The 15,758-nt window shown below is 39.2% G+C and overlaps 1 protein-coding gene across 5 annotated transcripts in view; it reads right to left on the bottom strand.

The window, feature by feature from the left end:
* HYCC1 (hyccin PI4KA lipid kinase complex subunit 1) overlaps positions 1-15,758 on the bottom strand; it is a 67,499-nt gene that overhangs the window by 31,029 nt on the left and 20,712 nt on the right. For 4 of the 5 annotated variants that reach the window (XR_009758211.1, XM_061587295.1, XM_061587297.1 and 1 more), the window contains exons 2-5: positions 8,649-8,728; positions 4,297-4,398; positions 3,522-3,701; positions 1,469-1,549 (exon numbers count right to left, since the gene is read on the bottom strand). Coding sequence is in view for 4 of the 5 variants with exons in the window: in XM_061587295.1 (XP_061443279.1) it covers positions 1,469-1,549; positions 3,522-3,701; positions 4,297-4,398; positions 8,649-8,699 (414 nt within the window). In the remaining variant the exon portion in view is untranslated. Of the gene's footprint in view, positions 1-1,468; positions 1,550-3,521; positions 3,702-4,296; positions 4,399-8,648; positions 8,729-12,811; positions 12,860-15,758 lie in introns of those variants that run through there. The other variant, XM_061587296.1, reaches the window with a different exon arrangement.

Here is a 15,758-nt window from a genome sequence, read left to right as displayed (position 1 = left end):
AAGGAACCACTATTCCCCCTGTCCCTTAAGAAGGGGGCAATCGAGCGCGAATTCTCTCACTCCGCCTCAAAGTGCTCTCATCCACTCCCCTCCTCTCCCCCTTCTTTTGCTGTCTCCTTGTACGTGGTGAAGGAGGTGCCACTGCCCCCTCCCCTTCTGAGGACTCTGATTCAGGTATGGGGGAAAGCGGGGGGGGGCAAGGCCTAAACCATCTGGTGGCTTCTCTTTGCTTTTCCCTGGATCAGGAGGAGGCTGGATTCCCCCTTGCCCTCCCTCCTTCTCCAACTGCTCTAAGCTCGAAGGGGGAGGAGGTGTGGGAAGCTCACGGGAAGGATATGTGTCTGTTGGACATTCAAGGTCTTTGCTGCCAGACAGTTCTATCTCTGAGATTCCCTCCCCCTCCTCTGCATCTTCTTCACATGGCTCTGGCCAAATGACCCCCTCCCTCTCCTCATCTTCTGAAACATCAGGGCCCCAAATCCTGCATCCCGACACGCATCAAGCAAACAGATGCTGTGGCACCCCCATTTCTTTTAAAGCTTTCCATAGTTTTTCATGATCTACGCAGTCAAAGGCTTTACTGTAGTGATTTTCTTCTGAAATTCCTTGGTCCATTCCATTATCCAAAGTATGTTTGCGATATGATCCAAATGCCCTGGCATCAACCAAGCTCTGTTCACCACTCTGACTGGTTTACTTTTATTTCCTTCCTTTCATTTTCTTCAAATGTTGTTAAAAGTTGGATATAATGTTGTAACCTGCCCTGGGACCTTCTGGTGAAGGACAGGCAATAAATATCATATTGTTTTTGTGATGAATAAAAAGTGGCATTATTTAACATTTCATTATGTATTTTTTCAACTAAAAGAGGTTAAAATTAGAACAATTAGCATGTGGGGGTCGTGAAAGTTTTTGAGGTTACAAAGGGAGTCCGGTATTCATAAGGGTTGGGAACCACTGACCTAAATCAATTTACAAGCACAGGTGGCTAAGAAAGGGGAGCAAAACTCTTGCCTGTGCTATTCCAACTGTACTCTCCTGACAGGAGTTCCTTCTGATCTTGGAACTGCACCAGGAGAAAAACCGCTAAGAGAAATGTGGGAGGATGTTCAGCTTCTCTCTCCATTCCACACTGTGCTATTGTCCCTAATTCCCCTGCAACTAGGTATTTGGCATCAAACCTAGTTTTGCACATGCGTCTGTTGATATTATATGCCCTTATACCTAAACTCTAGACGTTTACTTGAAGCAGAATTAATTTGTTAGGAATCATAATCTGTTTTCATATACTCTAACGATTATGCCACTGTAATATACAGAAACAACTAGTTGCACTGTCAGCAGACTTTTAGGACAACATGTTGATTCTTATGATAACAAAATCAGGGCCAGATGACATTCATATAAGAGACGCTACAACAAAAATACAAACAGCATAAGGAAAAAGAAGTATATCTATTAAACTTACTTCATGATATACTGATGGTTTGGACAAGGATGGAATTGTAAAACTTAATACCCTACTGTGTCCTTGTTTGTCAACTATTTCCTGTAAGGCATAAAGAAATGCAAGTTAGGTCAAAGTTCTACAAAACACATGGATTAATTGGGAAATCAAACATCTCCTTATTCCTCATATGCATCAAGTCTTCATCAAAAAGCATCCTAAAATTGGCATGTAAAAAGTTTTGTTCAAGTGGAAATAAGTACTAATCAAGCCCAGTCTTTTTCAATGTGGTTTGCTTATTAAGAGTCCTGAATAAATCTTATGGGTTGTATCCATGGTGTACCTCTGCTGATGGAAAGTTCCATTGAACCAGCAGAGGCTTCTATCAGCAGGAACATGAAACGAAAGCTATTTCTGCATATTCACCCTCTCCTCCCCCCCCAGCCCCCATTGCAGTCCCCCTCAAATCTGCTCCAGGAGGTTTCGTCCAGGGAGTCACCAGAGGAGGGACCAGTTGGTAAAAATAGTCTCCTGACCCATTACACCGACAGGAGTCTCTGCTTGTTCAAAGAACTGTCTGTCAACAGAGGGTCATAATTAAATATAACAGATTTAATGTACATTTTAACTTCTTTATCCAGGAAATGAGAATGCCCCAAGATTGAATACTTTAGCTTAACTTATTTAATTACAACCCTTACAAAATTCCTTTACGCTCAGTGCATAAATTAAACTTAGGTAATTGTTAGCATGTTGCAGCAAGATATAATTGTCCTTCTTTTGGCATTTTATTTCCAGTACTGATCTTGCTAGGTCTACTAGCATCATCAATGGCTGCTAGTCACATCCACTCTTATTGGTTCCTATATTCACTTGTGCTCTACATAGCACTGTCACTCAGCTGTCTCTTATACTGCTTGACGTTTGGGGCTCACTTGACAATTTTTCTCTTCATCTTTCTGTACTAGGGGTATATATCCCTACCCACAGGATAAGCACAATGCATTTCACAAAATAGGCTCTGGCCCAAGAAAGCCTATACTACATAAAATTTAGTGTTTATGGCACAATACTAATGTTGTAAGTACAGATAAAAATAAAAGTTTAAGCTTAACTCAAAATCAAGATATTACATATTGCAATAAAACACCAATTATGAGTTTAATACAGATAAAGTTATTACTATGGGCATAACTCAGGTAGACAGGACATAGAATATCAGTTGATACTGTTATCATTAGTATGGTTATTTCTTGCTTATGGACCCAGACCTGCTAACCAGAATACAAAAATGGAAACTCCTTCCCGGAATACAGGCTATGCCTGTCTCTCCCACCCCCTCCAAAGACACCCTTGCTAGTTCTGTGCAGCCAGGGAAAATGTGAGGAAGACTGACTGATGTTCACCTGTTTCTCCATTAGCTTTCAATAGAAACCAGGTTTCCCCTCTTCTGAAATCTCTCACCACCTGTATTGCCCTCCTTCTCAGTCTCTCTCATGTTAAAACAGGAGAAAGTGTACTGGGAATTCTATAGCAGGGTGCAGATCTTCCACACGTTGTCTTCTTCCACTCCAATATCAGACAAGTAACCTGTACACAGGTATGCTTCCCTGTGCAGCCCACCCACTTTTTCACCAATGCCTCATATCTCACAGCAGGAGATACTGTGGGTGGGGAAAGCTGCAGAAGGGAGCAGGGAGCCTACTTTCACTCCTCCTGTCCATTGAGAAAAATATGCAGTCCATTTTCTTATGCAACCCTCCCACATGCTCAGGACTAGAAATATTTAGTCAGAGGCATGCTCCAGATAGGAGCTATCCTACTACTATCACACCAGTATTGAAATGATCATGTAGTTTTGTCAGAACTCAAACTAAAAATCTAGAATATTAATAGGACAAGTTAATCTTCCATATTTTAAGCTTGTGTTCTGACAAAAACACGATTATTTCTGCTAATACCAGTATGCCACAGAGATTCAGATGTAACAGGTTATTAGACTCTGGGACACCACACAACCATTTGCACTTTGCCCCAAGAACTATTAATTAATTTCTCAAGTGTGCATACAAACCAAGTTATAAACTCCTAGGAGAAGTGCTTCTATGCAGCCACTGCTTTGTAGGTCCTTACTGGCAGAAACAGCAAGATAGCACCATATCAGTTCTGGAAGAAACTGCAGTGTGAACTGCAGCAGACGTTCCTCACCACTGCGATAGAATTCAAACAGCTGATGACAGACTGGCTCTAGCAGCTGAAACCAGAGCAAACATTAAATGTTTTGTTAGTGGTTTAACACATCCCTATGTGTTTCCCCACTTTATAAAGAAGCAAAATTTATCAATTTTTAAAATAAATAGTATTGTATGGCAAATGTTACATTAATTTTTCCTCGTATCATATTGAATAGGGGCAATTATTTCCTCAGCAGTGAAGAGAGAAGGATGTACTTTTTGAATTTCTGTGTTTTGTCAGAAATGCAGCAGAAGAATTAAAATCTCCCTCCCACAATTCCAGTAATTATCAGACTCCCCTGAGGCCATTTTGTTTTTATTAAAGACTGCATATTAAAGGCAAAGATGTATTTAATTTCACATCTAGTTTGGCCCTCAGTTGGGAAGAGTACACTGAAAAGTTGCAATATACATGGGTAGCATCTACAGAAAGCTAAAACTGAAGGGCCTAAAGCAGGGTATCATAAAGAAGGGAACAAGATTTCATTTTCTGTGTCATTCTTGCTTCTGCTCACCCAGTCCACTTCTTAAAACCTTAGTGCTTCACTGAAATATGCACCATTTATTCTCACAGTTCTCTCAAGCACAGTTGTAATTCTAAACACAGTTACCTACCTCACTTTGTGGATCCTGAATAACTTTATACAGAGATGAAACCAGAGAACTCTTGTCTTTCAGATTTTTAGCATAGCTTGGTATAGATGCTTCTGGCACTGTCTAACACAAAACATTTGAACATACAGTAAGCCAATATATGTGTCTTTGCAATAAGGAGATTTCTTCCCCTTCTTCAGAAGAGGTATCCATCCTATTATTTTAAGTTGCATACTTCTTGCGAGAAAAAAGAGCCTCATAAATAAATGTCTTATATATTTCTGCAGTTTCATTTTAAAACCTTATATAATACTATCCTGGCTATAATAAAAGTTGTAGTGCATATATCAACATATTTATGCAAACACATTAGACAAGAAGACTGAATAAACATGCATAGGAGTATGCCACACTGTCATCTTTCTTTTGGAAGTTCTAGTTTTTGGATATATGTTTTTGTATTTTCCCTGAATTCACATGCTGATTCAAGGTGAAGTTGGATCTGTCCTTAAGTTTTAGTTTTGTGATGCGGAAAATCAGTAAGGATTATTTTAAAGGCAAGCACTTTCCTACTGAATGTTACTCTGGCAGAGCACCATCCTGAACTTGTCTGTCTTGGGAAGACAGAAAAAAAGTTTCAGGTACACCATATGAGTGATGAGACATCCACAACAGTCCAGTACAGAACTGATCCTCCCAGACTGTTCCATGTCTTGTTGTTTTTCAGCGTTTATGACAGTTCTAAAAAGTCAATGTACTATATTGTATCAGAAGACTAGGGCAAAACAAGACTAAAGGCAAATGTATAACCCACCAGAACCAGCTAAGGACAAAATTATAAAGGGGTGAGATATATTTCAGTCCTATGTTACTGTTTCACTTACGATTGCTTTCAATCAATTACTGTCTCTGAAAGGATGGTTGGTTGTTCAGCTACCCAAAAAAAATAATAGCAAGAGGCTTAGAGAGAAAGTAAGCAAGTCTTTAGCTAACCTCAAAATATCAGTTTATTTTTATTTATTGTTGTTGTTAGGTGCCTTTAAGTCGATTACGACTTATGGCGACCCTATGAATCAGTGACCTCCAAGAGCATCTGTCATGAACCACCCTGTTCAGATCTTGTAAGTTCAGGTCTGTGGCTTCCTCTATGGAATCAATTCATCTCTTGTTTGGCCTTCCTCTTTCTCTACTCCCTTCTGTTTTTCCCACCATTATGGTCTTGTCTAGTGAATCATGTCTTCTCATGATGTGTCCAAAGTATGATAGCATCAGTTTCATCATTTTAGCTTCTAGTGACAGTTCTGGTTTAATATGTTCTAACACCCAATTATTTGTCTTTTTCACAGTCCATGGTATGTGCAAAGCTCTCCTCCAACACCACATTTCAAATGAGTTGATTTTTCTCTTATCTGTTTTTTCCACTGTCCAACTTTCACATCCATACACAGAGATCAGGAATACCATGGTCTGAATGATCCTGACTTTGGTGATCAGTGATACATCTTTGCATTTGAGGACCTTTTCTAGTTCTCTCATAGCTGCCCTCCCCAGTCCTAGCCTTCTTCTGATTTCTTGACTATTGTCTCCATTTTGTTTAATAACTGTGCCGAGGTATTGATAATCCTTGACAAGTTCAATGTCCTCATTGTCAACTTTAAAGTTACATAAATCTTCTGCTGTCATTACTTTAGTCTTTTTGATGTTCAGCTGTAGTCCTGCTTTTGTGCTTTCCTCTTTAACTATCATCAGCATTTGTTTCAAATCATTACTGGTTTCTGCTAGTAGTATGGTATCGTCTGCATATCTTAAATTATTGATGTTTCTCCCTCCAATTTTCACATCTCCTTCATCTTTGTCCAGTCCTGCTTTCCGTATGATATGTTCTGCATATAGATTAAACAGATAGGGTGATAAAATATACCCCTGTCTCACACTCTTTCCGATGGGGAACCAATCGGTTTCTCCATATTCTGTCCTTACAGTAGCCTCTTGTCCAGAGTATAGGTTGCGCATCAAGACAATCAGATGTTGTGGCACCCCCATTTCTTTTAAAGCATTCCATAGTTTTTCATGATGTACACAGTCAAAGGCCTTGCTGTAATCTATAAAGCACAGGGTAATTTCCTTCTGAAATTGCTTGCTCCGTTCCATTATCCAACGTATGTTTCCAATATGATCTCTGGTGCCTCTTCCCTTTCTAAATCCAGCTTGGACGTCTGGCATTTCTCACTCCATATATGGTAAGAGCCTTTGTTGTAGAATCTTGAGCATTACTTTACTTGCATGGGATATTAAGGCAATAATTATATCCCACCATTCCTCCAAAGAGCTCAAGGTGGCATACAAGCATGGGGACTTCTACAGGAAATGGTACTAAAAATTCTAAATTCTTCAAAACCAGTAACAAAAGGGAACTTGTTTATCTAAAGGAGGAGAAATGAAACCTGGATTAGAAAGGATCACAAGGCATGGAGTCCATCCATTTGATTAAATGTAGGACTATTCACAAGCACTGCAAATAGATGAAGAAGTCCAGACCCAATCCTTTTGCTTTTTCTTCTTAATCTAAGTGCAGCAAGAGCTCCAGAGAATGCAGTAATGGTATGTTCAGCCTGTTCAAACCAGCACCCTTCTTTAAATCCATAATCAGAAGTTTAGCCCTTGACATCTTATATTTTCCCAAAATGAATAGTTTGAGTCATCTGTGGCTTGACGGAAAATCAAGTAATATAACACTAAGATTGTTGACTTGCCAGAGCCAGAATCTCTTACATTGAGGAAAATAACTATCTCCCTATAATTATTGCTAAAAGAATACATTTTAAACACGCGCTTTTACCAGTAATAGAACCCTGAACAAAATACTTCAGTGTGTTAACAACTGGACAGCAAGAGTAAATGCTCCGTTCCCATCTTTCGTACTGAAAGCAAGCACACTGGGGAGGAGGGCTCCAAACGTTCCATCTTTTGCGGTACTGTATGGGTCTAGTCCTAGGAGTGGGGCCTTGCAGAGAACCCAAGTAGCAGTACGGAATACTGATAATACATTTTGACTTTGCTTTTTATTTAAGAACTTTTATATTCCCCTTTCCTCTGAAAAGCTTGAGGTACCTATGCTTCTGTAACTAGGATTCCCAATAACTATTTGTGTCCCTAGCCCTACACAACATTGTTATTGCTTTTATTTGTATTTATAACCTTCTTGCATGCTACGTTTAGAGCCATTGGATAAAAAGCTAACATAATAAGCAGTAACATGACTTAACCCTATCCAAAATCCCAAACGCTGTAATTCAAATAGACATTCAGCAATTTTTTCTTCAAAATTTTAGCACTGTATTGGGTTTCTACCCATATATTTTAGGATCTAAAATAATACTATTTGCTGCAGAATGGGATTTATTAAGAGGTCTGTATATTTAATTATGTGTATGTCCCACTTTTCTGCAAGAAGCTCAGAATTATGTACATGGGTCCTCTCCCCCAACTGAGGTAAGCTAGAGAGCAACTGACCTTGTCCAACATCACTCATTGTGGAAGCTGAGAGGGGATATGAACCTGGGTCTCACAGTCCTAGTCTGACACCCTAACCCTGGGATACCCAATGTGGGGTCTGCTAGACTACGTGCTCTACACCAGATTGTTTGCTTAAAAAAAAAGAGACTAAAATGGTCTCCCCGACCTGTGCTGCTGCTCCCTGGGTTGTTACTGCATACACAAACTTCCATCCTGACTGGATGGCAGCACACCTTTGGACTGGTTGGAAAGGAGAGAAAAGGCCCCAGTGGTGACTGAGCTGTGGCCATGGATTGAACGAGGAATGGCAATTACTATTAGGTCACCAGGACGGGGTGGAAATGCAGAAGAGAGGGGGAGTTGGGTGAGCAATTTTCTTGAAAGAGTGTGTGTGTACACTTTTGGGTGGTGATCCAGGGGTAAAAAAAGAAAATAAAAGGTGGGTATATGGATAGTAATTCTGGAAGGGGATGTGAATTGCCTGGTAGAGAGTGAGCTTGCCTTCTGTGAAATGGGTTTCTTTTGGAGCAGAGAGCTATGGGTTCAAAGGAATGGTTCTCTCTTTTGAGCCTCAGACACCACCTCTGCTGTGTACTCAGGTCCTTGGGCACATTAATTGACTTTTAGCGTCAATGAGAAATGGCTGTTTTGTGACTGGTCATGTGCACTCCCACAACCATTTTGTAAATGGTCATGCCCCCCATGACAGCCTTCTGTGAAGGCATCTAAGCAAATCTGCCCACATAATCAAAAAGGTTAGGCCACCTGCTCGAACCGCTCCACTGGCTCTACTACTAGGAATGACTGCTAGTATTTAATTCTTGAAAAAGAATATTTATTTTCATGAATTACATTACCTTGTATTCCGATAACCATTCTTCTACGATCCCTGTGTCCACCGCCAGCATCTTCCAACATCTGTTCTGAAATCTTCAGCCTTAAGATTCACAGAAAAAACATTACTATTATGCAATACACTTGTTTTTTTTGCAAAACTAGAACCACTAAGGAGTAGCTATCTAGCATTATGATGAAAGTGTTTATTCAGTTTCCATAGTTATGTTATTAATCAATGCAACTTGCTTCTCATCTTAAATGATGGAGTGTTGAAAAGAGCAAAGAAAGGCAAACTAGTTTACTAAAGGCCAGCAGATGCACAGCCTAAACACATTTTCCCTGAAACCATTCAATGTTTGGGAAAACATCTCATCTTCTACATTCTAAGATCCAGAAATGCCAAAGTAGGATTAGTGGTGTGGCATTTCTATGTCAGTATTTTTTTCCAAAATTGGGGGTGGTAGTGCATAAGGCATAATCAGCGCTGCCCCTCAACCTGGTAAAAGAAGCCAAGAGTCTTTGTACTGCTGTCTTCCAATAGTCAAGCGTCAGCACACCACAGATCTAGATATCAATAATACATTTTTAATTCTCTAAAAAGCAGGGAAGACTGTCACCTCCTTTTTTATGCACAATGGGACATGCTAGGATTCTCAATATTCCAATGATCACAGGTGATAATATAAAAGCATAGATTTACAGCCATATATTGTCTACACTTACGAGAATTACTCAATTGTAATTAGTGGGAGTAAGACCATTAGTGGGAGTAAGACATTCAGAGATGACATTAAATTGCTACCAATCAACAGATAACTACCAGCCTGTTAAAGCTTTAGGAACCCAATTAAACCAATCCTTTTAGTGCTGGGTCTAAGTGCACTCATGATGCAAAATCTGGCCACCAGGTGCATACTGTAGGTGTACACTGTGTGCTTATGAAAGATTGCAAGACAACTGGAAGACACTGAACCACACGGCCCAGATGAAGCAAGACTTAATAAAGTCAACAGAACTATTCATAAGATTTCAGTTATGTCTTTATGTAAAAGACCAAGCATGGGATATCCATCAAACCTATTTTCAGAAATCTTTCCTGATTTTTCCTAACGACAATTTTTTCACAGACATCATGCACGGCATTGGGGACATCCCCTTCAAATTTAAATGCTACTTCTTGGGATGAAATAAACAATGCATGGGCATGTATATCTGGACTAACTATTAAAATACATGTTAGTTTTCCTAATCTCACTCTTTAAAGATGTTGGTATTGGAAACAGACACACAACAGTTCTCATCTGAAGGAACAATCTCTCACTTTCATCCTTACTGTCTTGGTTGCATAGGAAACCTTGGGAGCAGGCTGTTAGTTCTATGGAGGCACATGTAAGAAGTAACAATGGCCACTCGATAAAAGGCCTTTTTACATAGCATAAACATTGACAACAGTGCAGGGTCGGCACCAGCCTATCCTGGGCCCTGGCACCTGCACACACACCTTACCTACCTACCTACCTGGCAGGTGGAGGAGCAGGAAGTTGGGTGGGCGGGCAAGAAAGCGAGTGGGTGGGGCAGGGGGAGGGTGAGCGGGCGCCAGTGGGCAGCTCCCACCCCACCATAATGAGGGCAGGTGAGTGAACGAGCAGGGGGGGCAGAGGGAGGGCGAGTGAGTGGGTGGAGAGGCCAAGCAAGCGAGGAGGCAGGGAGAAGGTGAGTGATCAGGTGTGCTGGCGAGCAGCTCCCTCCCTGCAATCCTCACTGCTGCGGAAAGGGAGCACTACTCCCCCACCATAGCGAGGGCGGGCGGGCAGGCGAGCGAGCGAGCGGGGGGGGCCAGGGGAGGGTGAATGTGTGGGGGAATGAGTGGGGGAGAGGGCAAGCAAACAAGCAGGCGGGGGAGGGCAAGGAAGGGCACGGGCGTGCTGGCGGGCAGCTCCCTCCCTGCGATCCATGGTGAAGGGAAGCACTACTCCCCCACTATAATGAGGAGCCCTTCAGGGGTCCCTGTGAGCCATGGGGCCCTCTACCAGGGCCCCACCTGGCCACCCTTTGGAGCTAGCCCTGCAACAGTGTCTTACACAGTAAGTGATAATGTGAGCTTTAGGAATACTGAAGAAAGAAAAGACTATCAAGTTCAACTTTGTAGCAGATCTGGACATGGAAACCAGCCAGTCTCTGGTTCACGCCTCATGACTTTACAGACTCCTCTCTTTGCTTTTTCCCATGAGTTCATGAACAAAATGAATTTTAATATAAAAATTATAACTTAGCACAATGTCTCACAAAAAAACCCAACAAGCTAATATTAATGTATTTGTTCAGCTTTTTATATTTTTGGCAGAGAATCTTTCTGGGGTGGGGTTGGAAACTAGGAAAGACAGGAGGAAGGATAGCATGTATTTCCAGAAGCTCAGGGTGCATTCGCTCTGAGATGTCAAGACAGCACAGAAACCAAGAACTCTTGTCTGGCATGTATTTATAACTGCAGAGAAAAAATGACTCATTCAAGAACACTAAATACTCTTTAGAATACTTTTTCCTATAAAGGGACAATGTATTTAATAAAGATAGGAATCAAAACCATGTGAACCTTAACAAGTAGCTTCTTTGAACGTTCTATGCATGCCCTACTCCTCTATTGATATGAAGTTTCAAAGGCTCAAAGTAACTTAAAGAACCATGATGCACATCCCTTTGTGAAAAGATGAGGGAAAGAGAAAATGTTTCTCCACATGTAGCACATTATAATGCGGTTTATAAAGGGTATGAGTCACAAACCAAGACCTTTTCAAGAAAATAACACAGTATTATTTAAAGCAGCAATGCTTTCATGGTGCCATTCTAATGTCAACATATGCTTTGGGCCAATTTTACAAGCTCAAGTCCACAGCAATTAGGAGAGGAGGAAAATAGCACCAATCAACTTCTATATACATGTTACTAGGTAGTCATCCAGACTGTACCTCCACAGGATGTCTTGAGTTCTTGTATGCAAACAGGAAATTGCTTATCCCTACTGACATCCTTGGCAGCACTCAATATCTAGCATATTTCTGCCAATACTCTTAACTTTTTATTTTACACATACATTTTTTCTGTATTACTCCATAGCTTTTCCTCTTATTTATTCAGACAAATACAGCAACATAGGAACACAGGAAGCTACCTTACACCAAGTCAGACCAGTGGTCCATCTACACAAACTGGCACTGGCTGTCCAAGATTTCAGACAGAGTTCTCTCCCAGCCCTACCTGGAGATGCCAGGGATTGAACCTGGGACCTTCTGCCTGTAAAACAGATGTTCTACCACTGAGCTACAGCTATTCCCCCAAACATCTTAAACAATGTTATATATAATCTGATGTATGGGATCAGGGTGCCAAAATTCAATTGTATGTTCACTAATTCCATACAATTTGTCACTATTAATGTGCAATTACAACAGCAGTGTGACAGCCAGAATATTTCTCTCTTCCATGTTTATCCTTCTTTATAAAGCCAATCCCAATCCCACCCACTGTTGAGGAAACATATAACAACTCACACAGACAGTCCATAGGTTCTCCTGTGAACTGAACATAAACCAAAAAAAATATGAAGGCAGGCACTCCTGGCTCCTCAGACTTGCTAGCAACACCAAACTGATATTTCTGTATCAGTGGAGTTTGACTTGCTAAATAGGATAACTACTTATAGTTCCTACTGTCAGATTATCAAATACTGATGGAAGATCAGGCTGAGACCCTTCAATGTAACTTCAGGGAAGTCCACCTGGGATATATTTTTTAAAATACTTATTTTGAAATAATATTAAATTCATTTTGTGTGAATGCAAGACAAGATAACCAAAAGGCTTTGTCTTATACTATAATGTTAAATTGCACTATTAATTTTATCAGATGAATTATTTATGCACAATCCACAATCAAGACAAAGTTCATACACTGCAGAAGCAAATATCTATGCAGCATCAACAGCAGGAAGCTATGAAATAGCATGGCTTTAGCTCTCTCAAGTCAGACTGCTACATGCAGATTCAAACCACGTGATAATTAAAAGGTTAGCTTTTTGTTTTAAAAATTAATAGTCATATGTGACAGCTGATCTTCTCTCTCAGGCCTCCTGTATCAAACAACTTTATCCTGTCTGTACAGGCAGGCAGTTTTTCTATTTACTTACCACAGTTCCAGTTAATTTTCTGGGGTTGTCTGTCTCACTAAGATGACTACACCATGTTGATCTTTGAAACACAAAATTACCACCAACACAACAATAGAAAAAATGATTTAACAGAGAAAGAAGAGAATAAGTAACCCCTGCTTAGTTCCTAAAATAGTTCTGTTATTTCCAATTGGCCAGAAATTAGGTAATAATTGTGCTAACTAGGTAAGAAGTTTGCAGCAGGGAAGGTTATTTCACCTTTCTCTTGAAGCAATCTTTTACATACCAAATATTAATACTAAATTATCGGAAAACTCATACCAACTGTTGAATATTGTAAGATACAGGATATGACTAGGTAGAAAAGGCAATCTGATAGTTTTCAAAAAGCACAACACAACATTGAACAGAAATTCTTTGGAGATTTCCATCTTCCTACACACATTCTTTAACTGTGAGCAAACATGCAACGGTTTCAGAAAACCTATTCCAACTCCACCCCAGTTTAATATCCAACAGCAGACATTGTCACAAATACTGCATATTATAAACTACTAGAATTTAGTAGAATCAACAACAATTATCATTTTACTGTCGTTAAAATAGTGACTGACATTCAAAGCAAAAATATGAAAGCCAGATCCTTAATATGCTTGCAAAATAGCCTTATAATCTAAATGGTACCACATTTCAGTAGCACACAAAGGGCTTGTTTATAAAACAGCTAAAAACGCTGATTCAAGAACAAAAAAGCAGAAGTAGGGTGTGGTCAGCATCCTGTCATTTTGTACAATTTATAGCCTACATTTCAAGAATTATTAAGCCTGTTTTTTCCTCAGACATGTAGTCTGAAAGGTTTTCTAGGTATTGATTCAATTTTCACTTATAACTCTCTCAATTCCTAATGGATTCTGAGGCTCCATTAAAAGGTCAGTTAGGCAAACTTCAGAACCATACTGTGTACAGAACATGGCTTCAGAATGATAAACTATCCATAAGATAATTTATAAATACATATTTGAATCAGCCAGATTTGCAAAACTTATTAGCCAACAACAATCTTAATCTGCTTGGCCAAATGTAGCTGTGCTACACTGCAATTCTATACATTTTATTTATATATTTATTATTTGATTTATATCCCACTCTTCCTCCCAGCAGGAACCTAGTACACATCTGCTCAGAAGTATGACTGAGTTAAATGGGGCTTACACCTACGTACTTGTGTGTAGGATAGCAACCTTCATCATTTGTGAGCCTGTGAATAAAATGGAAGATTCCCTACTTGGTCATTTGAAATATAAGACATTCATCAGAAGTTAGTTTGTTAGTCATTTACAAACATAACATGAAGAAATAAGAGAACAGAACTGAGTTCAGGGTTTCAAAGGTCAAACGACTCCTTTTCCCATGCACTGAGAACCATATTTTCTGCCATCAGTGCTTTTGTTTCAACACAGCAGGGAAATCCTTGTACAGTGGGAATGTCATGCAATGAAGCAGAGAAGGGCAGTCAACTTGTGCCCCACTCTAACATTTCTGCAGCACAGCTCTGTGCCATCTATGAGCTGCAACAAGATTTTCCCTGGCTTTTAAGGGTAATCAGAGCAATTTGTCTCAAGTCTGCTTCACAGAATGCACTTAAGCTGCAACAGCTACAGGAGGGGAAAATAGGATTGGTGTGTTCCCTCCCTTAATGGAAATGCATCAACATAGTCACTTCCGAAGTACCTCTTAAATGAGAACAGGTTTTTTAAAATCAAGGTATGAAGCATTAGCCTCCTACAGAAATAAAATGAAAATATGCATCACATGCTTTTGAAAGGTATAACAAATTACAAGAACCCAATGAAATTACTTCTGTTCTGCCTCAACAGTTATAAAATATGAGTTATGGATGGTACACCAACACCAGTGAGCATTACATTTAATATACACAAATGGCTCACAGCACAATTTGGCTTTATTGAGAAAATACTTATATAGGTGGCTCTGATTCTTACTAGAACTTAAGAGCACTAGAATAAAAAATGTATAAATTGGCAAAGCAAATCCTAACATTTAGCTAAGCCATCAGAAATTAAAATCATGCACGAAGCAAAAGTTCCCAAGTATATGGTACCAGACGCATACATGTGACATCAGTTTTTGCCTACATCAAACACTTAAAATATTAATAAAATGTGTTGCAATGCACTACAGAGATTATATGGTTTTATAAAGCTCCATTCTGTTTATATGATTTAATTTTTATCTCTTTTAAAAAAAATTACATCTAGCAGATTAAATGCATGACAATTTTAGTGTTAAATTTCATCACAATATTTATTTACATTTTGTTTGTTTAATCCCATTCTTCTTGATAATAATAATAAGAGCTAAGTATAATATTAAATTCCTGACCCAAACAATATATTTTTGATTGTTACAAGTAAAATGGTCATTGATAACTAAAGGAGTTGTTACATACATTTAACGTACCAAATAAAACAACTTCCCCAATTAAGGCTTTAAGATAATAAATATAGGGCAAAAACAGTTACATGTAATATTTCAAGGTATAGATTATAGATTAAAGATTATATTAAATCAGCAAAGCCCATATTCTTTCCATTAAGAACAAAAATCAGCACAGGATCAAACTGTGATGGAAGGCTCCTATACAGTGCCAAACAAACTAATTACAAAGTGTTATGGTCTATATTTTCCAAATGTAATCCTGCTAAGTTCTCCCATTAGGTATCTAAATCTTCCTGACTGCTGGAAGCAATTGCATAAAAATACACACAAAATATACAGTCAAGCAAAATAAGCCACACATTTACAATGGAAGAATATTCATTTTTAAAGAGTCAACTTTCAGTACCAATAAAAAAACTGAGCTGTATTCAAAACAAAAAGAAGAATCTGTATAAATATAATCAAAGTCACTGATTTATTGTTAGTTTTACATGGTGCATTATGA

Source organism: Rhineura floridana, chromosome 10 (genome assembly GCF_030035675.1).
Source record: "Rhineura floridana isolate rRhiFlo1 chromosome 10, rRhiFlo1.hap2, whole genome shotgun sequence".
Classification (NCBI taxonomy): Eukaryota; Metazoa; Chordata; class Lepidosauria; order Squamata; family Rhineuridae; genus Rhineura; species Rhineura floridana.
This window is presented reverse-complemented; position numbering and strand designations above follow the sequence as displayed.